Below are 24700 nucleotides of genomic sequence, written 5' to 3'. Positions count from 1 at the left end.
GTTCGGAGGGACGGATGTTTTTCTTTCGGGGACTCCGCTTCCGACTGGATACGCTAATATTTCCCCTTGAGGCATTTGCCAGATAATACGGAAACCCGTTGGTACTGCATGTTCAACTGGATTGCTAGGGTTTCCTCAGCTTAGGTGACCAGTATACGACCGAATTGAGATACATGTGGGATCAGGACGCCTGGGTCAGCCATGCTAATAACGATCCCGCTAAAAAGCTAGCTCTTAGCCCGGTCATTCTTTGTTTGTGCCTTTGAAACCTACTAGCGTAGAACGCTAGGGTCTTGGACCGACCCCGGCGTATTCGTCTTCCTGAACAAATGTGGAGCTGTGCTTGGCGTCGCGCGATGCAGCCCCAAACGGATTCACCCAATGAAACTGCTGACTTATACGCGTTTAAGGCTGCAATTCCTAGCAAAACAGCAACGGGAAAGCCATACTCGCTGGTTTGTCTTGGCTCATCAGGCATCTTTATCCCCATTGAACGAGTCCGGTCTTTTTTTCCCCCACCCGTGCTCGAGACCAAAATTCCGACCGGTGACAATTTCCTGAACGGTCAAGGCTTGATTGACAACCCACATCACTAACTGGATAAGCAGAAGAGCGGTGGAAACAATCCCTAAGGCTGGTGAATCCATGATCTTCCCAAATTTGACAGCGCCATTGGTGAAGAGTCAGTCCCTGGGACCGCATGTTAGTATCATTCTATAAATAGAATCTGATCGAAAGGATGTTTGATCGGCATACTAGGGGAATATGACTGACCACGCCGCCAAACTGAAAGGGGGTATTCGGGCCCCGCGTGGCTGAGGTCCGAGTGTATGATATATACTAATGATAGCGAATACGGCGTATCCCCAGGTCAAAAGCCCGAGGAACTGACTCGTAAAAACAATCGTATCGCCTGCTTTTGCGGGGAGAGACTGACCTCGGTGGTAGGTGCCGAAGCTTCCGAGTACTGCCTCACCGATTTCTTGCAGGGAAAATGCGCCTTGCCCGAATGTCCCACAGAGGATCATGTCTTGGAAGATTTTGTCTGCTGTCAACTGGACCTGGTTGAAGTGCTGGAACATGACCAAGACGGCGAATTCCGCGGCAACGGAGAGTCCATCGCCGAGTTCGAGATATGCGACAATTATGGTGGGAACTTTAATGCGTGGACTGATGTGAGTCTTGCGGCAGATCACTCCCCCACCGGCAGCATATGTTATCATGGCAGCGGAGGGAAGAAACATGGCGAGAGGCAGGCTCTGGACGCCTGGTGCTTGGATTTTGAGTTCAAAATGTGGGATATCGAGAGCCAGGATGTAGATGGTGAGATCAGCGCGATCATCATACTGCAGTGCGGCCAATTCGAGCATGGATGTCTGGGCGATGGGAACAGAGAAAAGGCAGGACGTCTCTATGAGGTTGGTGCGCAGTTCATTGCAGACATGCTTTGGATAGAGAAATGCGCGAAAAAGATATAACAGCAGACATACGCTGAGAAGCGCAATGCTGTAGATCCACACAATTTTGGCTAGAGTCTGAAGACTGTCGAATTGATAGTCCAGCCAGGCTATAATGACGCAGACGATTCGGATACAATAATCATTGCGATATGGAATCCCATAGAGCTAGAGAAATGGGTCTTTCCGGAGGTTGCAATAGGGTCACATGGCTTGACATCTCATTTATATGATCTGCCAACGGTTAGTGGAGAATAAATAATCTTCACCCTATCCTGGATTTCAATTTCATCGTCTTTTTGACGTTAATTCGTATTGAACCTAGGAACTGTATACTGCGGAATGTAGTATGGTAGAGAGCTGATCCGGACCTAGTACATTTCTGTGATAAAGATATCAAATGAAAGGTTAATAACATTCATGCAAATTGCAAGAGGCGCGCCCATGAGTGGGGACTTCCGTAGACATATTTGAGCAACAAAGAGTATGCAAATCAAATGAATGCTCAAAATCTAAAATCAGAGAAAGACTCATGCTTTGATCCGTGAGCCGAGTGAATATCATTCCATCATTTTGTCTCGGCTCCTCACAGAACCCACCCGATTGCGAGTTGATTCGGTCCCTAAAAATCATCATTTCCCATATTCCAACGCCTGAGTTTGACCAGTCCAAACTCCCTTAAAGTATACATCATGGTGATCATATCTCGTTGTTGTTTGCGTTTTATCATGCGGGATTCGTCGGACTGTGTGGGTCCTGCGCATATTGAGGGTAGTAACCCGATGCTTCCTCCGAGGTATCTGAATCGGTTAGCTGCAATCGATAAAGAAATTTGATAAAGTAACCTACATCGCGACTCCAGATCTCTTGCAGCACCCAATGACTCCCGCTTAAGGTGGCCATAATTTCTCATTCGTACTGAGCGCATGTATATGCTTTGTTGGTGAGACGCATCGGTGGATAGTGGAGAATCACCGAGTGGGTTGTAGCGGCGGAAGATGGAAGCCCCCAGGGCGGTGATGGCTAGACAGCCGACTAGGACGATAACGATAATAGCGGCTTGAGTGAGGGCCATGGTGAGAATGTGGGTGGGTAGACTGTGAACGAGCTGTTGTTGATATTTCCGGGGAGCTGAGAAACGTGTCGATTTTTATTGCGACTGGGAATGGGCTGGTGTTCTGTTCTGTATAGTCGATCGGGCGTTGGGTGTTCGTCAGTGCATAGTGGGGTGGAGATCCGATCGGAGGGAACTAGAGCGTGGATCAATATCGAATCTGTGGGTGATGAAGGGGAACAAATAGTCGACTGTGTGGTGATGGAGGTGAAAGAAAGAAAATTCCAATGAATTGAAGCAGGGATATGCGACATAAAAGGCTTACGCCAGCTCTGGGGCGATGGCTCATATTCGCAATTCCGATCAATGTATGCTTTTACAATGTCTGACTCCACAACTAATGCGATTGGTTGATCCTCGTTTTTACTTCACGGGGGAATTGTGGACCGAAGAACAATCACTTTGATTCGATCTCGTTTTCTCACTCTCTCAATCTGAACAGCCACTGCGGATCTTGACGGATGATCTAACAGTTCAATATTCCAAAAGTCCAGGAATTTTCCAGAATAACTGGTTTGAATGCATTTAAAGAAAGAAAGAAAAGTTGAGATTCTTGGTCCCGAAAATAGCAACCAATGCCAACCACGTTTCCTCATCCACCACCTACGCGTCTTTCAGTGTTATGTAATTTTTCACAAGAACTTCTATAGGGTAGCTTTACATCAATTTTTATAGACATCCGATCCTTCCGCTTCAATGTTTCCATATTAAGCGCGCTCGTTAGGTTATTGCAAGGGCATCATGCCGCTAACTTGAATAGCCCCCTCAACGGCACACAACCATTTCAATCGACTCTCAGAATATAATTCCACCCCGGGCTTCGATTGGTCTAAAAGTCGGATGTCGTCAAATATTCCTGCCCGGACAACTGTGATCTCGGCACGAGATCCGTCGGCGTTGATCCTGTGGCCAAAAAGCGGGGTACCTATGCCTCTTGTCAGATGCGGTCAAACCTTAGAAAGTCCAGCATTCAAAAGTTGGAAGACATACCACAGTCAGGACAGAAATAGTTATTAACAAAATTCCCACTATCCGCTGTTTTCGGCACTTCTTTCGGATTTCCAGAAATGGCTAGTTTTGTGGTTTTGACGATCAAACTGTAGCTATAGGCTCCTCCCGTAAGCTTCCGACAGTCGAGACAATGACATAATCCCTATTCGACAGTCAATTTGGATCAGTTCAGCAAAGGGAGAATGAATTACATGGTTATACTAACCCAGTTGATAGGGTCGCCATTCAATTCGACTCGAACATTTCCGCAGAAACAGCCTCCGACATGCATTTTGATAAATAGAGTAGTAGATATTTGTAGGAAAAGCATCACGATTTAGCTACTTTGAGCTACTTATAGCTTGACTCATATATGACTAAGCATGTTATGGTTGGGCCCAACAATACAGCGTTGACATAGGATTCGGATTGAAATCTGGATGTGGTGTTTCCCGGTCACTAGTCAACGCTTGTCTCCATATCTGGTTCTGATTGGCTGCACGAGAATTGATGGCTGCCTGAAGTGGGGCCCCGAGCGGTTCAAAGACGTGTAGGCGTATACTTGCGACGCCCAGCAGCTTTGAGTCATACAATGCATCACTTTGGTGTAGATTCCAGAGATACCCATGACTCGAAGTGGAAGGCAGCCATATCCGACCCTTCAGTGGATCGCATTGACAGAACCGAGGCAGCTGGATCAGAAAAGGGAAAAAACATGAAAGGCACACAACAGGAGAAAGGAAAGAAAAACCCAGGATCAGGGACAGAAATAACCAACTCAAAAAATCCAATAAATGAAAGGAAAATTACACATCACCATAAAGGAAAATGAAGCAGCAAAAGAGAAAGAAAGTCCAACCAGCCCCGGCATCGATCATTCAGCCTCCATGCGGCATACCCACGCCGGGCCTTAGTTATATCCCATAACCCCATGGTCCGTATTCGAGCACGATTTCAGTGACGTGAGCGACCGATACGCATTGAATAAATTCGATATATCTAGTCAGCCCCGAAGAACGAGGCGCGAATCAAAGAAAAGGAGTTGATCTACCGTGATCCAGAGCCGGTGGCGATGGAAATGGCTGTGAAGTCTCAAACGTTCAACAGTAGGTAGTACTCCGGAGACTCGACAGCGGGAAGTCTGGAAGGGAAAGGAATATCAGCTTCAAAACTGGTACTATAACTCAGAATAACTAACTGCAAGGGTCATCTTTCAAGGATTCCATCATAGCAGACTTCTTTTGAGAGTTTGGTTTATATGCGATTGATGAAAGATCCGGGTCCATCGGCTGTGGATGGTTATGGACTGACTCACGTACTGGCAAAGTCACCGCCAACGATCGTGGAATAGGTGCACTTCAGGGGATCGCGATTTGATTTTGTCAATTGAGCTGGATGTATATGATTTATTTTGGTGGAACACAATATTTTAAATTGCCAAAGGGTCTTACCATTAGCACCATGATTTTGTGGTCAATTTCTGAAAGCAGCCAATGAGATTTGGGTAGGCAGAAGTCATGTTTTCTGTTCGTATCATCGATGTGAGGGATTTAGCCGGGATCACCACTTGTACTTACAATTTCCTTATGCATTTGGTTAAGGCTAAATTCTCTCACGACAGGGCGGAGGAAGAACCTCTTTCGGGCTTTTCATAGAGCAAACCAATATTGGAGAATTTGGAGAGGCAGGGTGTGATGGTGGGATATAGATCGACGTAAAGCGTTGTGGTGGATCGCTTTCTATGAATAGACTTGTTATGGGTGTAAAGCCACGATGCTGATGTTTCAAAGGCATATGTGTTGAGAAATAGAGAGAGATGGGTGTAGGGCGAGGTTTTTTCAGGTAAAGGCCCCTTCTGAAACAAGAATTAGAAGAAAGTAATTCAAATCGAAAGGATGAAAGACACTGCAGCTCTGGCATGAATCCAAAGAATGGGGAAAGAGGGCCTTTTATGTTGAAATGGCTCACAGCTTCGTCGAGAAAATCATGCTGTTCTAGGTAAAACCATGTCTTTGCAGTTAAAACCATGGCGCCATGGGAAATCCAGGCGGGGCGGGGATTTGGGGGCGCAATTCCCCATTTCGGGATTACGCACCTGAATTTAATAGCCTGACCAAGTCCAAGAACGACTGCTTGTTTGATTTGGCATTATGTCTGGTTTATACCAGAGAAATTTGGAGAAATTTTGGCGCCGGTGAGGTGTTGTTGGAGATAGAAGAAGCTCTTGGCAGTGTGTGGTTTGATAGTTCATATAGAAAATGTGAAAATATGCATTATGCATGCAGAAGGCACAAAATATTTCTATCACCGACATAAGTGTTAAAATCGGTTGGTAGTAGACGTCTTATGAGTTGGTTTTAAGCGCCGGTTGGCGGTTCAGCACTTGAGTGATCTAGATTGATAATCTTACTAGATATCCTTGCAAATTCAAATTGCGAACAAGTCTGCCATCAATTCTGAGTCCCCTCCCCTCTAAAATCTACAAAAGCTTGTGTCGCAACTGCCCTTTAGTGGCCGTCAAGCAGCATTGATCATTGGATCTTGGCAAGGAGATGTACATTTCGATCAGTCGATTTAGAAATATTTCAACGCAAACAGGTAAATTGTACTTCTGGCTGCTCAATCTAGTTGAACGAGATTTGGCCAGGTGGTCAGAATGAATCAAGATGTCAAATTTCAATTTAGTGACGACTATTCGAATATTCGAGACAATTAAAAGACTGAAGTTAGTTAATACGATCGCAATTCCCATGCTATATGGTCAATTTCCCGTCCTCACGCTGAAATCAAATGTATCCAGATTAGTTCGTAACTCGTCATTAGGCCTTGGTCTTGGGTTTGCGAGTCATGCCATACAGCTGAAGCAGCTCTAGTCAGTCACCAAAAGAAGTCTGATTCCATGAACAACGTACCTTGCAAACATCCCCGCCATCATCACACATGATCTCCTTGCTGACCTGAAATCCCATCTTCTCATATATGGCAATATTGGGATACCCCTTTGAGCTTTCTAGATAGCAAGAGATACCCTCTTCATCTGCCCTTTGCAAGATGGTCTCCATAAGCCGTCTTCCAACCCCCATACCGCGAACCTGTGAGCTGACACCCAGCAGACTGCAATAGTAGTAACCACGGGGGTCAGTCCAGATGTCGTCCTGTGTTTCCTTCTGGGCCTTCTTCCAAAGCCAGTATCGGCGAACTTGTAGACCGCCACGGCCGGCAAAGCGGATATTGAACGCGAGCTGTCGGAAGGAGAGGAGCCATTCTTGGGCCCAGACAGACCATGTCTGGGGCATGGCGGATGCTTCAGGGGGACTCCACCAGCTAAAGCCAACAATGGTGCCTGGCACTAGTCTGATTTCGTGGTCGGTTTTGTATTCATTTGCTGCGCGACCCACTTTTGCGACGAAGACCGGATAGCCGCAGTTGAGGCTGAATCGTAGGTGTGCCGCCATCGAGGCTGCATTTCGTTCAACTTTGAACTATTAAAGCATTGGTTACTTTGTTGCTTTCTCCAAAACCTGAAACTTGATTGTTGGGCAATTTTCTGTTTCCATCGCTGTCGCTTTGGGGAAGGTAGCTCGTACCTTGTTTGCATCAAAGGCCCACCGGAAAAAAGGGTCATCTGCGAAGGTTTTCTGCACACAGTCTACGACACCCGCGATATCGGCCTCGGCCAGCGGGACGATCTCGATTGACATGGTTTTTGCCTTGCCACTACGATCTCGCAAATCAGTTGTCGACGTGCTCACAGTATGGGTTTAGATATCCGCGTACTGGGTCTACTGGATCTGCGAGTGGGCTGGGACAGCGATATGGTATAAACGTGCGAGTGGAGTAGTAGTGGATAGAACGAGAGAACCGCCATCTAAGGAGAGTTGAAGAGGTGTAGTCACCAAAAGATGTGAAAAGTAAGGTAAGGAGGAGATAAAATGAAGACCTATATGCGGTGCCAAGGGCGTAAGAGTAAAAAAAAGGCTCTGGTTTGTAAATCAAAAGTGAAGTCGTGTCTGAAAGTCAGCTTTGAGGAGAAGGAGGAGATTCATATAGCTGTGCCCATTACGATCCACTTGTCTTTCAAACCTCCTTATCTGTAGCGCGCACCTCGCGCTTCACTAACCTGATTGGGCAGCTCCATCCGGCTATTTACGGGCCACACATTGTTACACTGCTCATTCTTTTGAATGCTCATCGTGGTCCACTCTTGATTTGGATCGTAAGCACCAGACACCAGATCGAGTTAGTATACATGCACCGACAGGGATGATCAGATTTCTACTCCATTCTTGTGAATGTTGATAACCCTTCTTTGTGAAAATTGCGGGGACCTGTTGCGTCCAAGGTTATTGGCATTGAGCGATGTGGGGAGGCTACGCACGATTCGGCAGGTTGTCGCGGGAATCGATGCGTATTGGCCGCTTGGACGGAACAAGCGGGTCATCATATCGGTCTTATCGTCCAGACATTAAAGATGCTTTTTGATAACTCGGATTTTCGGACGGCGATCGCCATGCAGGTGGCTCTAATAATGGAGCCTGAGAATGAGTTTCTGGTTTCAATCGGAAACACCCATTGCTCATTCTCAATTTTACTTGCAAAATGGGCATAATCAGATCGCTGAATCCAGGATAATAAAATGCCACGGACAATCGGCATCTGCCGGATCACGCTCAGACCCATTGCCCAGCAGCCTCATCCGTGAAAATCAGCCTGGTGATCAAATACGGTGAGTGCCTTGGCCATTGCCCTACGCAAGGAGATTCTGGTAACGGCGTATGACCTCAGTATTTCCGTCACGCGGTCTCGGCCCGATGTAGGGTTATTAGCGCGGGGTGTATGGAGAGATCGTAGGGCAATAGTTGCTTCTTGACGCATTATAATCATTAGGTCTGTATTATGAAACGCTCAGCCGAATGTTTAGTGTTCGGATCCATTATGAACTCTTAGCCGTTGAAACTGCGAGAGAATCCACATGATTATGACGTTTGTGGACGGGTTCAAGCAACACGTGGGCTAGGAACTCTATTAATCTATCAGTGAGTCTTGGTAAAATTGATCTGAAAAGATCCATAAAATGTCTTATTTCCCAAGGATAGTAACCAAATAACATATGATATGGTGAACATGTTCCTTTCCTAATGATACCAATACCACCAAGAACATTCAAGTCGTGGTACGAACTGTTGGGCACATCCTGAGAATCCACTACCATTCATCTGTAAGGGGATACTGTTTGCAAGGCGATCCCTGGATATGGAAGTCGTCGAAGTTGCAGAGATTTTCCTCGAAGGAGATAATGCCAACAGAAGGGTTGAAGTATTAGGTATTCAAAGAGGCCCGATGATGTCAGCGGGTATCGCGGCACCTGAAACGCATCCTCACTCGGCAGCTATAGTTTACCTTGCAGTTCTTTGTGTAACCAAAGATGGTGAATGATAAGACCTAAAAGGAGACGCGATGTGGCCTTCTGCAGAGTATGGAATTGAAGGGCGCGATGATAAAATTGATGAAGTGGCCACTGCAAGGAGCAATGGACGAAAAAGGGAAAAGCATCTTAGAGAGCAGATGGGACTATGGCCCAGTATGCACGAGGCTGGATTATCACCAGCGTATAGAAAACTTAACGTTCTCTTAGACACACGGCAGATGAGCCATTAATGATTGTTTCTTTCGTGAAACATTCAACACGCAACCAACTGTCCACTTTGAGAATTCCGTTGTACGAAGATAAGAAGCAGCACTTCTCCAAGGACCTTGGGAATAGGCGAAGATAAAGGCGGCGATTTTGGAATGACATATGAAATGCGCAAATAATCCAATGCCATCCCAGAGTAAATACACCGAAAATTGAGCTGGAAAGTTGGCTGTTGGAAAGATCCAATGTTTGCTGCGAACCAAACTTCGGGCTCAGCCACATCCATATCATCGTCACCTTCTCCACATTCTCTAGGGCTCCATAGTACCATCTAGACCGAAGCCTGTATACATGTGGCTGGTAGTCTGTGGCGTTCACGGAGAAGCTCAACTTACTAGTCACTGCAGTTTGGCACAAGTCCAGATGCTCAACCTTAATTTCCTTCCCCGCAATTCAATTCTCGCCAACCCTAAACTACGTCATACACGTTAAAGAGCAAGCGCCAGTGCCAACCAACTTACTAGGATGCTTACTGTTTAGGATATCCACTAAAACGGGCATGTCTACTTAGCTCAGCGAAACGTTAAAGTGAACAGGCTAAAGTAAGATTTGCAGCATATGTCGCGTAAGCGATGTACATGAATAGAAAACCGCCCGGCGGCACCTCAATCATTCATCCCTTCCGGTCATGGGTATTGGGAATTTAGCAACAGCACTCGCAGCACTCGAAGCAGCAGAGACCAGCGCAGCTGAACAAGATTTGTCAGTAAAACTTCAAAGCGACAAGCTTCATCGGGGGTACTCACATTCCGCAACAGACATCTCCATCACCACCACCACGAATGTGCATATCCATGGTCTCGGGGGTCTACGATCTCGAAGTCAGTGTGCTGGAGTTCCATATTGATTCAAGTTGTAAAGTGATGCAAAAAACATACAGGCTGCTGGGTGACAGTCTCGTTCATGCCAGTGGGGCTGTTAGGCTGCTGCATTTGCACGGTGGTAGCATCCCACTTGTTCTCCTCGGTAGCCTCACGGCTAGAGAAAAGGTTCTTGATAGCCTCGAACATGTTGATTCGTCGATTTGTTGAAGTTAAGGAATTGATGAATGGATCTATGAAAGTGATGATCTTGGCAGGCCAAGAGAGGCCAAGAGAATGGAGAAATCCCCCTTTTAAGGGGGAAATCTTGTTTGGTGGTCTGTGCGTAATTTCTGGGCCGTGGGGGCGGTCACCTGATCATCATCCACGTTGTAGCGACCCATGTTACCATTGGAGCGATAAACAACTCATGAAGGTTTACAGTGATAAGCCAATGTGTCCAATCTGCTTCCTTCACTCCCGACCGCTGATTTCTTCCTCAAGCTCCCTTGCCTTTGTGAAGAACATCGCATTCAAACTGTGGCTTATTTTGCCGAGTTCAGCCGATGAGTTCAACTACGTCGTTCTCCACTGTCATTCAGGGGTGATTGGCTGTTCTAAATCAAGAATTTACCTGGCTGCCTGAACCAGTCTAACGGCAGAATAGCAAGCCACACATCAGCGACTCCAGTTTTCCCGCCGAAGTTTCTGGATTCTCTTGTCTAAGTGGTCCTGATACACGTCATGCGGCGCCACAATAAAACCCTTGGCGGAGCTTAGCGTGGTCTTCGGGTAAGGCTGTGAGATTCGATCGTCTAGATTCACTTGGTGCTCAGCTGAGTCCACTCAGCAGTTTCCGATGTGTCCACATCTTTTGTGAAGAATCCCGTCTAAGCAATTCTTGCGTACTCTATGATAATATTTCCCTATTCCGAGAATACGATGTTCAAAGTCTTGCTGACCACGGAACCAAGGACGATTCCCGGTGGAATGATCGTGTGTTTTGATTTTGGGGCCATTCTAATTATACACTCAGGCAGCAGTTTAATTTAGTCCGATGAGCTTAGTCAAATTTTGAATGTTACCCCGCTGCGACTTCCACTTATGTGTCGCATTCTGTTTTACACCTCGGCTTATATTTGCATCTTAAGGACTCTTCCTCTCTGGCTTCTACAACAACCAGCTCAACGTACCTCCAGCTTCGCCGCGTGTGCATATGAATACAAAATGCCTTATGTGTTTAGTGAGGTTGATTTTGAAAGTACAAGGACCAACTGACCAAAGAAATTCGATAGATTCACCCCAGAATAGCGATACCCAATGACCTGTCCGCCATATTGATATGTCGTTCAATTCCATACCCAACATCATCGTTGATCACCTCAACAGCCACAGGCCATGGGCCACACCAGCCCCATATCTGTCCCCACTATTCAGACTAGAATCAGTCCGATTCATTAGTCACGGGACTTTCACAGACGACGATGATATCTCTCAGGCTCTTGGATGGAACTGAAGCGGTCATGGTAGACTGTCGAGTTTTTTAAGACAGCACCGTCGAACAGAGCTGTAACACGACAAAAGTCCTGGACGCCTTGCGCATTGGGTCGCTTCCAGCCGCAATGGGCTGCATGGCCACGTATAACACCTGTGTGTTGTCGCCAGTAACTCCAGCATCTTCGCGCAGGAACACATCAGAAACAAACGGTGGTAGCGCCATGCTAGCGGGCGGTGCATGAAGCAGCACTTTCCCGTCCACCGAGTTGGTGGGAGGGAGGATCAACCATGGTGGCTGACAAGGCTACTCGCAACAGAATAGGAAGAACATTTTAATCAGGCCTTTCATTGCATTGATTTCGGACTAAACGCGTTTGCTGTTGATGACTCCAAGTCTTTGATTGGCGGGCAGTGGTCGTTCTCTTCAATTGAGGTCGCGATCATTGTCGCTGGGTAAGGAATCTTTATTAGAAGACACAAAGAAATTAGAAGGATTGCGGTTTACTGTCTGACTTTTGTACCATTCTTGTCAAATATGATAGATCATATATGATTCGTCGCGATTATATTTGTTTCGCTTTTTGCGGGTATCCCGGAGCGGACGGTCGGACGGTCGGACGGTCAGCCCCACACTACCTCGTTCTCAAACCCCTAGTAGTGCAGCTCGGGCCAAATCAACCAATTCTACACAATTTTTAGCAATACCGTTTGAAACGAACTAGAAGCAGCTTGGAGATTTCGACACAGGAATATTGTCTATCGCTGAACCGGTGTGATGACAGAGCCAAGGCGAAAGCTTCCGCCCCCAAGTCGGCGACGGGATAAGCCCCAACTTTCATGCAATATGTGCAGAAGGAGAAAGTATGGCCGACCCAAGAATGTCTATGTTTCACTTCAAGATTGATCGACTAATGCTTTCATAGATTGCGCTGCGATCGAAGCCACCCTTGTGGAGCTTGTAGTCATCGAGGCCTCTCGCTATCTTGTACATATCCCCCCAGCACAGGACGAATTGCCAAAGACCAGCAACAGCCCACAAAATCAACTCTACCAGACCGTATTGAACAGCTGGAGCATTTGATCACGGCAATTCTAGATGATACCGCCAAGAAGACCCCTATTCAGGGTCAATATCAGAATCCGCGGACACCAGAAGCCAAAGATGAGGTTGACTGTGACCCTTCCGATTCTTTTGGTCACATATCACTACAAGATAGCAAGACAACATATGTTCAAGGCACGCACTGGACTGCAATTTTAGATGGGGTAGGGCATCAAGTTTCAATCAACTAGACGGATGCTGATTCGCTCTGAAGATCACCGAGCTCAAGGACTCAGTACAAAATGAGATGTTAGCCAACACAAGCCAATCATCGACACATGAATCCTCTGATATGTTGTTTCCCCAATGTGAACCTACAACCCACAGAGAAATATTGGAACAGATACCCCCGCGAGAAACCTGCGACAGACTTGTCGCTGATTATTTCAATTACACAAGTCTACCATGTGAGAACCTAGCCTACCCCAACCCGGTTATTAGCTCTTGATCTGATTTCTCAATTTAGTGCTGCATGGCCCTTCATTCTTGAGAGAGGTATGAAATACACAGCTATCTTTGAATCTATTAGAACACCATTGACTTTTGAATCAGTATGACAGGTTCTGGGATAATTCTGCCAAAACACCTCTAATGTGGATTGGAAAGCTATACGGTATAATGTCTCTTGCCTTGATGTTCCAAAGCGAGGGTTCTTTGGAGAACAGAGACGAGTTGATTGCTCAATTTGACCAGAAGGTAAACCAATGCCTGGTGCTTGGTAGATACCAAGATTGTCCACCCGATACGCTTGAGACTATATGCTTGACTCTGAGTACCCAGTTCAACCAAATAGGGAATGGTGAGGTGAACAGTGTGATCATTCTAGGTATTCTTGCGCGTATGGCCCAGCGCATGGGCTACCACCGCGACGCGTCTCATTTTCCCCACATTTCCCCCTTCCATGGCGAGATGAGACGAAGGGTCTGGGCAATGATTACCAATCTAGATGTCATGCTTTCTCTCTCAGTTGGGCTTCCCCGGCTATTGCGAGAGTTCCAATCAGACACCGCGCCCCCACGAAATCTCTTGGATAGTGATTTTGACGAGGACACAAAAGAGCTACCACCATCACGTCCAGACTCATATTCGACACCTTGTCAGTGGTTGGTGGCCAAGAACAAACTGACTGTGATGCTGGGCATTATAACGGATTTCTCAACTTCAATCCGAAGGCCAAGCTACGAAGAAGTCATGCGTCTGGACAGACTCTTGCTCGACACGTACTTGGGCAACCCGGAATTTCTGCTTGAGCGCCCATTGAGCCAGTCGCTCATGGACACGCCAGCGACCATTCTTCACCGCATCCAACTTATCACATTGTGTGCCAAGGCAAGATGCATCTTACATTATCGATACCTGTCATCTTCGAGAACCGATGAGCGATATTCCTACTCTCGTAGCACCTGCATCGGGGCTGCTCTCAAAATTCTTGAGTATCAACGCCTGATGGATCAAGAATCACGGCCTGGCGGGCGCCTTTATCGTGAAAGATGGAAGGTTAGATCACCTCTCATGAGAGGAGTGAATCTGCTCGCAACCACTCTCTTATGTCTAGAACTGAATTATGATCTTTCATATGACCCAACAAGCAACCCAGCGCCCAGGGCACTGACAGAACCCGTTAGAGCCGCGATTATCCAGGGTCTTCGGAATTCATATCGCATCTGGTCCGAAGCGGGCAACTCGTATCCAAAGTCTACGAGTACAATCCGAGCGATCGAAGTGGTCTTTCAGAAACTTCAAAATCAACATGTTCCCCTTTCACCGACGACTGTACCCAGTCCGGCCAATTTCTTCAATATCGAGCGCAGTTCAGAGCCTTCAAAGGGTATGATTGACCTTGGACTGCATTTCCTTACATCTCCCGAGGCTATTCTTGGCTAACATGATCATTTGATAGATCCCTTTGACGGCGTGAATACACACATGTGGCCCGGGCTTGAAGGCGCCATGCTCTTGGACCAGGCATTGAACTTCCCCCAACTTCAATCGAACTACATAGGCCCCCCAACCCCGCCATCACATATCGCACCCGAGCTGTTAGACCTAGTGAGTAACCTCTTTCTTCTTCGACGGGTCCTTAATAATGACATGAGCACAGACAAATAGTGTGGATGACATGCTTGGAATATCCTTGAATTACCCTCGGATGACTGACTTTCTTCCATGAGCAGTTAGTTCGCCAGGGTAGACGGTCTCCTGAACCCGTTGGTTTGCGGCTCTTGGGAATGCAAAGAGTAGCCTTTTGACCGGTAGGACGCTGCATGATAATAAGGCGGGAACCTGTAACTTGCGGTCGCGTTTGGCGGTTCAACAGATGTTATCAGCTTTGAGTACCTGTAAAGATTCGAAACAAAATCTTGATTGCAAAAAAATAGTGTTATTTAGAAACGCGAACCAGGTAGGCCGGTGGTCAGAAGGCAACCATAAACTCTCCTTATTACTTACGACTGAGCGGACGGGAAGCCCTGTCCAACTTCAAATGTTCTTTGCATTACACTAAGTCACCCTATTCTATCTCTATCGTTCATAATGGACAATTGTAAAATACAATTCAGCCAGTCGAAACGGGATTTTAACGCCAGTCTCCCCCCTTAAATTTAGGTTTAGCGCATAGAACCTCTCTCTATCTACATCTGAACAGCCGTACATTTGATTCAGTTCGGGACAGCACAAGCTTAGCGGGCCTCGTAGTTTCTCCTGCAGCGGATATCCGTGGATATAGGTATATATATCCATAGTGGGGCCACTAGAGTATTTAAGGATAGACACCAAGTTGCATCCATGGATGGTTCATTTCCGCCACCAGCATCCACTTCCAGGTTATCCCCTTTAACAGAAAAGAAGATATACCTCCAAAAATCCCACTTTTACCAGTCTAGGCATTTTCAATGCCACGATATACCTGGGCCTTCTTCCCTCTTTTACTCAGTCGGGTCTACATCTGGTTCCAAAATACCGGAACCATGTCTTCTTTCTCCCTACCTTCATCCTACAATGAAGAAACAATTGTCACCCAAATTACTACTATTTACAACCTACTTCTCAAGCTGAGCTACTTCTCCTCTGATCACATTACCTTTCCTCCAGAAGGTGGCCACAGCATCAACGAAGAGCTATGCCATTCGCTCCATATCGCCCCGCAGGTAATCTCCCTCATGAAAAAGATCCCCTATGTGGTGGATGGCTACCATAAGCCGATCATGTGGCAATCTCGGGCCTTCGAATACTTGCTTGATGAAGAGATCCGAAATGGCCGCGACCCTGAATTAACAGGCGTCGCCGATGACGACGAGTTAAGGTTGGACTTTTTGCGACCGTGGGAGGTTGCGCTGACTTGTTGGTTGGATGATGGGATTTCAGTTATTTTGGATACCAAGTCAAGTATGTTTCTACACCACCTGATCTATTTAAAGGATAGCGTTAACTTTAAACTAGATACTATTCGACTCATTGATGAGTCTGAACCGCCGGAAGATGACTTCAGGGAAGAAACTGAGGCACACAATGCTCCCACCTACCTCCAGAAAGTCATCGATGATATCCGTAATTTAGAGGTGGTATATTCCACAGGTGGAGATATTGGCTATCTTCACTTGCCTGGGTCGTGGGAGCAGATCGAAGTGAAGCGGATTCTGACAGAGAATTTCGGTTGGGGGGCGGAGTTCCGGGAGGAGGATTGGCGGCGAGAGGGAGAGGAGATTTGTAAAGCGATCGGGGAGGAGGGCCTGGATAGGGGGGAGGAGAAGGCAGAGAGATTTTACACCGGTGTAAATACCTGGTGATAATCTCTATGTAGGGGGATCTCAATTCCAAAACTGAGATTTTGATTCACTCACTACCCAAAATTGATAAAATATAAAGAATAAGATTATAGAGATTAAATTACTAGTATCCAGTATAATATACTAGTCTTAGATATAAATGCCTCAAAACGAGTTTCCCCTTATAGAAATTTATTACTTATACTTTACTAGACTTGTTAGGTTTCCTATGCTATAGGGGTAATCATAGTCTATTAGACTATAAAAGTGTTAGCGTTTCTTATATAGGGAAAAAAAAGTAGATTGTAGAACAACACGAAAACCATAGATCCCAGCTGGGGATTCCGCTCAGCTATTAAATATGCCATGACACGTTTCCTTGGTGAATATCTGCTGTTGAGAATATCTATGCGCATAGAATCTTACAACAGCAATTTTGAAAATACATAATCCCACTCACATTAAGGTGGAGTACAACAAAAATTCTTCATTGTTTGTTTTTCTACTTTGCAGGCCAACTTTTTCAACTGAACTATGGCCCTATATCCTGCCCTACCTGATCATTTCTAGTCATCTAACGCCAAAAACATGTCACATCAATATCATCATTTAATCAAGCACAAAATTCTATGCCGATGCGCAGTGGCCACCGTCAACGCGGAGATCAGCACCAGTCATCCAGGCACTAGCATCAGTGAGCATATAAATAGTGGGTCCCTTAAAGTCCTCGGGGGCGCCCAAGCGACCGAGAAGAGCACCACGCATCCATGTTTCCTCTACCTCGGGCTTCTCTTTCAGCAGAGCGTCTGTCATGGCAGTGCGAATGTACTATTACATATCAGCGGTGACTCTTCAAAAGGAATTCCGGATAATTTTACCCTGGCAGACAAGGTGTTCACACGAATGTTGTGCTGGCCCCATTCCTGGGCTACGGATCGACACATCTGGTGGACGGCGGCCTTGGAAGAATTGTAGGCAGTGCAAGTCAAACCCAATATATCATTTTCTCAGCGCAGTATCGATCAAACATACCCGGTTAGCAATCTGGCCCGACATCGAGGCGATCATCACAATACTACTAGGGGCCTTTTCCTCGACCAAGATTCGTGAGAAGTGCTTAGCAGGAATGAAAGTCCCAAGGACGCTGGAGCATCAAATGTTAAAATTAAAAACATTTCTGACATGTCGCATCCACTCACTTAACATCGAGCATCTTGCGGTACCCGTCAATCGGGTAGTCAAGGGCGGGTACCATTTGCTGAACTCCAGCGCAGGTAATAAGACCGCGCAAGGGCATGTTGCGGGCCGTTCCATCAGCCGCGATCTTCCCCAGCAGACCCTTTGTAGCTTCCTCGTCAGTGATATCGCACTTATTGTAGGTCGCCTGCAGACCCTTTGCCTTGGCGAGCTTCTGAACAACAATCCACTCCTGAGCGCTTGGCTCGGGCAGGAGATCCAAACAGGCGACGTCGCCACCGACTTCAAGGACAGCGGTGGTCAATGTCATCCCCAGGCCACGACCACCACCGGTGATCGCGACTGTGCGACCTGCAAGAGAGAAGAGGTCATTTGTAGGGGCGAAGGCAGCTGGGGTCTCGTTAGATTCTGGAACGACTGAGGGTAAGTTGTGGTCGATCGAGATAGCAGGAGTCATTTTAAAGTATTATGGTAGAAGGAATGAGAATAGAGATTAGGGTGAAATTTCTCTGTCCTAGGGAACTGGAAGTTTTTCCCAAGGGTGCTCGCTTCATATAGGAAATTTCGCGTGCATGTTATGAAATGGCAGCTCTGGAGATGAGCGGTTACATAGAACCGAACTAGGGAAGTCAACACATAGGACCACAGTGGAACGTTTCAGGGACAAACGATGTCTTCCTGGTCTCCGATTTTTAAGAGTGCTTTCCCAAGTTCAACAAATCACGTCGATATGTGCTGGCTTGCTCATGGGTATTGGTAGCCATGAGTGAGCTGGGAGTGCAAAGAATTTCCATTTTTGGTAAGTGAGTGATTGAAAGGGAGGCTGGGGTAAAATATGGCGAATAACATTGTAGCCGTGCTATGACGTGGGGACCAGGTCTGTTGTGCTTGACCAAAGCATTTGCAATCTGCGATTCTGCAATTGGTGAGGCGCTTATCATTGACAAATTAGGAAATTTTCCAAAGCGCCAAGCCGAGGCGCAATTGAGGCTTTTAATGTTTGAGCCGATGCCAAGTCGAAGTTGACGGACTCGGCACGATCCACCTCTCTCCAGGCATGCGTGACTTGTCGATCTTCTACTATAAGGGAGATCCAGAACTTCACGAAAGTTTCAATGAAAGGATTGCCTTTCTAGCGGCAAACTGTGATGCGACTAACCTCTTTCATATAAATTTAAGACAAGCTGAGCTTTGAGTCGTGACTACTGAGTACTTAGTGCACGTATGCAAATGCATAAATCATTGCGGGATATTTCCATTTAACATTCCTCATTTCTCCCCGCGTTCCGTCGTTTACTCACTTTTCTAAATCAGCGTCATTCCTGGGGAATTTGAGATTTCTCCGGCCCATAGTTACGACTTATCGCGTGGCGCCACCGATTTGCGGAGGGCAGCCCGGTTCGATAGTTCATGCGTTATAAAGGGCCGAAAAAGCCCACTGTTAGATAATTTCTTAGTAAACGAAATTAATATTGGACTTGTTTCTTAGTGAGATTCTTTTAGCGAAATTCCCTCCTCTGACCTATTTATGTCATTCCTCACGGGTAGGGCATTACAATGGGCCATCATAGCCACTGCTGGTAGCGGATTTCTGCTTTGAGTTAAGACAATTTGAGTACAATACATGAGATATCAACTTACCATCTCTTCGCAGATTCGGCTATGACCAGGGTGTCATGTCCGGTCTGCTATCTGGTGATGCATTCACTGCGAGATTCCCTGAAATCGACACTACATCTACTGGTCATAAAAGGTCATCGTTACAAGGCAGAGTGTACGTGCTTGACCCTCTCGAAAGTTCAAATATACTGACTTGATTTCGAACAGTGTTGCCATATACGAAATTGTATGTTCCAAATGGTGTTTCTGTGAGATGAAACTGACATAGACAGGGCTGCTTTACAGGGGCAATTATCTCGTTGATGGTGGGTGAAAGACTTGGCCGGCGCAAGTCTATCTTGGCTGGATGTGTTATCTTGGCTATTGGTGCTGCTCTCCAGTGCAGCGTCTATGGAATTCCACAACTGATTGTTGGGCGAATTGTTGCCAGTGTTGGCAATGGTCTCAACACGAGTACTATTCGTAAGAGTTCACTCTGGAAAAATTTACTTTCCTTGCTAATCTGGCCTAGCTGTCTGGCATTCGGAATTAAGCAAAGCTACCAGTCGTGGTAAAGGAGTATGACTTGAAACATGACGTGAACACCTATTCAGAGCTGATAAACTCTTTAGCTAGCTATCGAACTGGCTATCAACATTTTCGGCGTTATGATGTCCTACTGGGTTGGTAAGTTAAAGCAGTTCTACTTTTCTATGACTCTAACATTATCGCAACGCAGATTATGGCTTCAATTTTGTTGAAAGTGAAGTCCAGTTCCGTTTCCCCATCGCCCTGCAAATTCTCTTCGCCATTTTGACCGTTATTGGGGTTATCTTCGTCCCCGAATCTCCTCGCTGGGTATTTCACTCCCTCAGATAAATTGAAAGCTATTGTTACTAATCATTTCACAGCTCATCAAGCACGGACATGGAGAGAAAGCCCGCCATGTCATCTGGAGGCTACAGGATAATGCCAAGGAAATTGACGAAAACGATGCTGTCGTCGGCATCGAAGTCCAGCAAATTTCTGAAGCAATCATAGAAGAGACAGAGGCCTCAGCTGAAGGGTCATTTGAACACTTCTTCCAGAATGGTGATCAGAAATTCTTGCATCGGACTCTGTAAGGTATGAGTGGACAGATGATGCAGCAAATTTCGGGCATCAACTTGATTACCTATGTAAGTCACCATACAAGCTAATAATGAGCCTTAACTGAATAATAATTAGTATGCGACTGAAGTTTTTGAGGAATCTGTGGGCATGTCTCATAATACGGCCTTGCTCCTGTCAGGATTTAATGGTGTGGCTTACTTTTGTTCTTCGTTGGTCCCTATTTGGGTTATCGATCGTTATGCATCGCTTTGTTTAATTCCTTCCTGATTTTAGCTGATTAGTAATAGGCTTGGCCGGCGAAAGTTGATGATGTTCGCGGTGGTTGGACAAGGTTGCTGTATGGCCATCTTGGCAGGTACTGTTTGGAGCTGTGGCCATTCGGCAGGCCTTGTTGCGACAGTGATGCTCTTCATGTTCAATTTTTTCTTCGCAGTTGGCCTTCTAGTTATTCCCTGGCTCTGTATGTGCCTCACACCTGAAACTTTCTCATACTACTGTTGCTAACGAGACTCACCTCAGTGCCGGCCGAGTATTCGCCCCTGGCTATTCGAACCCGATCGGCAGCTCTTGCTACTGCAACTAATTGTATGAGATCCCTCACCATAATTTATCATACATTCTTACTTAACTCACGAATCGCAGGGATTTGTACATTTTTGGTCGTTGAAATTACTCCAGTCAGCATTGCCAACATCGGATATGGGACTCACGTCTACTTTGCCAGTACGCACCACTTTATCACATCAATCAACGCACTTACTAAGATTCTTCTAGTCTTCAACTCATCTGCTTTCTCCCTCTCATCTACTTCTTCTACCCGGAGACACGCAATCTCACGTTGGAACAGATCGACAAGCTTTTCACCGGCGGAAAGGTCAATCTTTACTGGCATCCATCCATGGGTATGGCTGGCGATGTAGATTCTCGCATCACCCAAAGTAAGGAGATGGAAGCTGGCGCTGGAGATACGGAACATGTGGAGTAATTGCAATCATTTTGGAGTTTTCTTTTTGCTTTTCTACATTCTGCGCTGTCCCGATACCAATTATGTGACATGTCCACCTATCTACACCCGTTTACCCCTTCTATATCTCAGTCCATTTAGCAAAAGGAGTTGCGGCAGCCACTTGTGCAATAACCCTGTCATGAGTTCTCTGCCAAGCTGATCATCCATACAGTATTCCGGCATCGTAGGAACCCTTTCTGCCGCGTCTCCACGTCTCGGGAAACCCCCGCGAAATACAACCTCCACAAATCGGCTCGACTCGGGGTCCTGACCAATGAGATGACATTCCCCATATTTACGGCCCAAGCTGGCGCTTAAACGCTCCCATTTGAGTAATATTCTTCGCATCCATCCTCCGTCATTCTACAACCATCATACCCCAGAAAAGCTTCCTGGAGGGGGTGGATTTCCCCACAAATGTCCAACATAATCCCTAGCAGTCCTCTACTGAGTATTGATACCGAGAAGGGAATCTCACCTTCAGCCCCAGAGATGGCCCATAGTACAAAGTTAGCAGAGCGCAAGAAACGTACTCGAACAGGCTGTCTAAACTGCAGTCGGAGACGGCGAAAATGCGACGAAGCTAAGCCAACATGTATTGGCTGTAAGCGTCGCGGCGAAGATTGCCAGTGGCGCATGCTCGGTTCATTCCGCGATGCCAACAATAAGGTGTTAGAATCAGATCATCCTTCCATGAGTCAAGGAGGGGCTGTCAGCAGTAACAAGAGTCAAAGCAAATTCAAGATCTTGAATAACTTGCCAGATCTTCCCCGTACGCGGGGTGTCAAACGGCAATTCGAAGCAGAGAGGGTCCTAGATCTGAGTCAGTCAGAAGCAGCTGGCTTGTCTCCTTCGCTGCCGCCATCCACAAAAAATAATAAAGAAGCTGCACCAATAACAGACGAGACTGCAGAAGATCAACAGATCTACGTGGATAAGGCGAATCATACTTCAGTTCCCAGTCCTGATCACATTCAGGTACTGTCGCCGCTTTTATCTGGCCACTCGCATATCCCCCAAGACCCCTGTCAATCTCCCTGCCATAACAACAATCAGGAAAATGTCAGTCAGATCAGCCTACATGACGCCACTGACCAGTGCCCATTTTTGGGAGATCTACAGTGTGACTTTGAGCCTTCTCTTCATGGCGATACTTCCTCCAATGCCTATCTAAATTCCAGTCCGGAGTTTATGATAGATGACCTCAATGCAATACGTAATCTCACGCCAAACTCTCAATTCCAACCTTCCGTTTCCGGCTCATATCAATCTCACTCACCCCTCTTCAATCACAGCATATTTTCCGACCCAACAGAGTTCACGGACGATGTCTTTCTTCCAGGCTCGACATATGAGGCTCTTCATACTACTCTGCGAAATCGTCAATTGCGGACTGTAAGACCTGATGTAACAAGTCTGTGTAGTCCACGGGGGTCAATCTCTCATATCCACACACCAAGGCCATTCAGTGACTCGGATACCTTCAACAGGCCAGGACGAGAGCATTGGCATACAAGACCTGGCAGATTCATTGACCTCTCCCCTGGACGGGAACATGCTCTGTGGCAGAACTATTTGAATGAAATCTGCTCATGGGTAAGTAATCAGGCCGGAATAAATGTGTCCAGGTTTTAGCTGATTATTGAAGCTCGATATGTTCGATAATAATCATCACTTCGCCTCCACGTTCCCTCAGATGGCCAAAGCAGCACCTCACCTCCGCTACTCTATCCTTGCTTTATCCGCGCGACAACTCGAAAGGTTACAAAGTAAAAAGTCCCAATCAGAAAGCTTGTCGCTTTATCAAGAGGCTATACATCTCCTGTTGCCGGAACTGGAAACAAAGACAACACCTGTTATTGCCTCCTGTGTGATTCTATGTGTCTTGGAAATGCTGAGTTGTAAGTAGTTTCTCACATAATGTTACTATTATACTAATGAAGTGAAGGTAATCCAAAGGAATGGCGCCGCCACTTAGATGGTTGCGCGTATCTGATCCAGGCGGCCGGTATCAACGGCTTCTCTGGAAAAGAAGAGCAGGCATTATTCTGGTGCTTTGCGCGAATGGGTATGTCATCCTCAGGGGCAATAATGATTGGTCGCTAATATTATTACAGATCTCTGCGGTGGTCTCATCTCAGAAGAGGAGACAATTATCCCAATTCATAATTGGAGGCCTCGTGACATGAGTTGCGTAGAGGCGTCGCTTGTGTTTCTCTCCTCAGCAAATACCAATTTTGATACCTACGCGAACTATACAGTTTACCTCTGTGCAGAGACACTTGCAGTTCTTTTTGGCACTGGATCGAAAAGTTTGCATCCCTGCACATCATGTCAGTCGGTCACGGATGAAGAAGGAAATTCATATGTTCGTCGTTGGCAAGAGGTATTCAGCCATGCGCAGCTGTGGTATGAGAACCGGCCCAGCCAGATGAAACCGGTTTTTACAGTTGCTGTCGCTAAGCCTGGGTATTCCGGACGGAACAGACCGTTTCCGACCGTTTTGTATGGGAATGGAGATGCTAGTACGTACAATCTCTGAAGATGGGTGATTCTCGCTGACGGCAACTAGTCTCTGGCAATCAACTCTACCATGTTTGCGCTCTTTTGTTACTTCAAAGCAGACCCAAGACCTTGAAACTTTCCAAGAAGCCAGTAAGTAACTCTCATCTGGGATTTCATCCCTCTACTGACTAGTCTAGAAATCACTGCTATGGCACGCCCGCCATATTTGTGCTATTTCTGCTTCCAACGAACACCAGTAGGTGACCTGCGTGATAGCAGAATTTTTTTTAAAAAATCGGAGAAGGAATCATTTGCTAATTTACGACAGTGGTTGCTGGACAAATGCCCTCCAACCTCTCTGGATAGCGGGGAAGGTAATGTCCCATTACTCCGAGCATGCAGCAATCGTCGATACGTTGGTTCGGATCGAGCATGAAACTGGGTGGGCTACTGCATGGCGAGTCGAGGACTTGAAAGAATTCTGGGGAGATTATGATAACGATGACGAGTGCCATGATGAGATGGATTGAACGATATGACCACGGGTAGTATAACGATATTACAAATATATACCTTGGAAAAAGGCGAGATTCTCAGGGTATAGAAAACATTTTGATATTTATCTTGCACACATGTGCAAGGAAATATCATGTTTGACGTAGAGCTGTTCCATTGTTTCCCCCCAACTGTATGACTGTTTCTCCAATAGTGTCATTACATCGGACTATCTCCGTGCGGGGTAACATCCTCGACTCGAGGTCCATGATGCTCCCCACATTCAACAGATCCAATCAGCGCTCAGCTCACTAGTGAACCAACGATCTTGACTCTATATGACAGGAATTCTACAGCACCTTGGCC

The 24700-nt window shown here is 46.4% G+C and overlaps 10 protein-coding genes across 10 annotated transcripts; 4 read left to right on the top strand and 6 right to left on the bottom strand.

The window, feature by feature from the left end:
- Positions 1–470: 470 nt before the first annotated feature.
- On the bottom strand, positions 471–1370 carry N7520_006229 (putative malic acid transport protein; the record flags this gene model as incomplete). Its single annotated transcript, XM_057140163.1, has 2 exons — positions 471–628; positions 842–1370. The coding sequence occupies 2 exons, from the start codon at positions 1368–1370 to the stop codon at positions 471–473; spliced, it is 687 nt and encodes a 228-aa protein (XP_056994169.1).
- An 813-nt stretch (positions 1371–2183) lies between these two features.
- Positions 2184–2532, bottom strand: N7520_006228 (uncharacterized protein; the record flags this gene model as incomplete). The annotated part of the gene is made up of 2 exons (XM_057140162.1): positions 2184–2257; positions 2307–2532. 2 exons carry the CDS (start codon positions 2530–2532, stop codon positions 2184–2186), a joined length of 300 nt encoding a protein of 99 aa, XP_056994168.1.
- A 764-nt stretch (positions 2533–3296) lies between these two features.
- Positions 3297–3853, bottom strand: N7520_006227 (GFA family protein; the record flags this gene model as incomplete). Its single annotated transcript, XM_057140161.1, has 3 exons — positions 3297–3496; positions 3562–3724; positions 3788–3853. The coding sequence occupies 3 exons, from the start codon at positions 3851–3853 to the stop codon at positions 3297–3299; spliced, it is 429 nt and encodes a 142-aa protein (XP_056994167.1).
- A 2527-nt stretch (positions 3854–6380) lies between these two features.
- Positions 6381–7262, bottom strand: N7520_006226 (GNAT family N-acetyltransferase; the record flags this gene model as incomplete). The annotated part of the gene is made up of 3 exons (XM_057140160.1): positions 6381–6419; positions 6474–7043; positions 7149–7262. The coding sequence occupies 3 exons, from the start codon at positions 7260–7262 to the stop codon at positions 6381–6383; spliced, it is 723 nt and encodes a 240-aa protein (XP_056994166.1).
- A 2637-nt stretch (positions 7263–9899) lies between these two features.
- On the bottom strand, positions 9900–10266 carry N7520_006225 (uncharacterized protein; the record flags this gene model as incomplete). Its single annotated transcript, XM_057140159.1, has 3 exons — positions 9900–9945; positions 10003–10064; positions 10135–10266. The coding sequence occupies 3 exons, from the start codon at positions 10264–10266 to the stop codon at positions 9900–9902; spliced, it is 240 nt and encodes a 79-aa protein (XP_056994165.1).
- A 3007-nt stretch (positions 10267–13273) lies between these two features.
- N7520_006224 (fungal specific transcription factor domain-containing protein) lies at positions 13274–14539 on the top strand (the record flags this gene model as incomplete). Its single annotated transcript, XM_057140158.1, has 1 exon — positions 13274–14539. One exon carries the CDS (start codon positions 13274–13276, stop codon positions 14537–14539), a length of 1266 nt encoding a protein of 421 aa, XP_056994164.1.
- A 1082-nt stretch (positions 14540–15621) lies between these two features.
- On the top strand, positions 15622–16440 carry N7520_006223 (uncharacterized protein; the record flags this gene model as incomplete). The annotated part of the gene is made up of 2 exons (XM_057140157.1): positions 15622–16039; positions 16094–16440. The coding sequence occupies 2 exons, from the start codon at positions 15622–15624 to the stop codon at positions 16438–16440; spliced, it is 765 nt and encodes a 254-aa protein (XP_056994163.1).
- A 606-nt stretch (positions 16441–17046) lies between these two features.
- Positions 17047–18073, bottom strand: N7520_006222 (uncharacterized protein; the record flags this gene model as incomplete). Its single annotated transcript, XM_057140156.1, has 4 exons — positions 17047–17247; positions 17298–17378; positions 17452–17563; positions 17619–18073. 4 exons carry the CDS (start codon positions 18071–18073, stop codon positions 17047–17049), a joined length of 849 nt encoding a protein of 282 aa, XP_056994162.1.
- Positions 18074–19144: 1071 nt separating this feature from the next.
- On the top strand, positions 19145–21313 carry N7520_006221 (uncharacterized protein; the record flags this gene model as incomplete). Its single annotated transcript, XM_057140155.1, has 12 exons — positions 19145–19160; positions 19246–19390; positions 19444–19462; positions 19509–19698; positions 19748–19794; positions 19848–19902; positions 19955–20073; positions 20127–20335; positions 20616–20788; positions 20848–20913; positions 20971–21051; positions 21093–21313. The coding sequence occupies 12 exons, from the start codon at positions 19145–19147 to the stop codon at positions 21311–21313; spliced, it is 1341 nt and encodes a 446-aa protein (XP_056994161.1).
- Positions 21314–21751: 438 nt separating this feature from the next.
- N7520_006220 (Zn(II)2Cys6 transcription factor) lies at positions 21752–24369 on the top strand (the record flags this gene model as incomplete). Its single annotated transcript, XM_057140154.1, has 7 exons — positions 21752–22930; positions 22983–23235; positions 23283–23402; positions 23452–23859; positions 23907–23989; positions 24037–24095; positions 24168–24369. 7 exons carry the CDS (start codon positions 21752–21754, stop codon positions 24367–24369), a joined length of 2304 nt encoding a protein of 767 aa, XP_056994160.1.
- Positions 24370–24700: the final 331 nt, after the last annotated feature.

Source organism: Penicillium odoratum (assembly GCF_028828045.1).
Source record: "Penicillium odoratum strain IBT 22623 chromosome Unknown utg000005l_segment0_segment0, whole genome shotgun sequence".
NCBI classification, from domain to species: domain Eukaryota; kingdom Fungi; phylum Ascomycota; class Eurotiomycetes; order Eurotiales; family Aspergillaceae; genus Penicillium; species Penicillium odoratum.
This window is presented reverse-complemented; position numbering and strand designations above follow the sequence as displayed.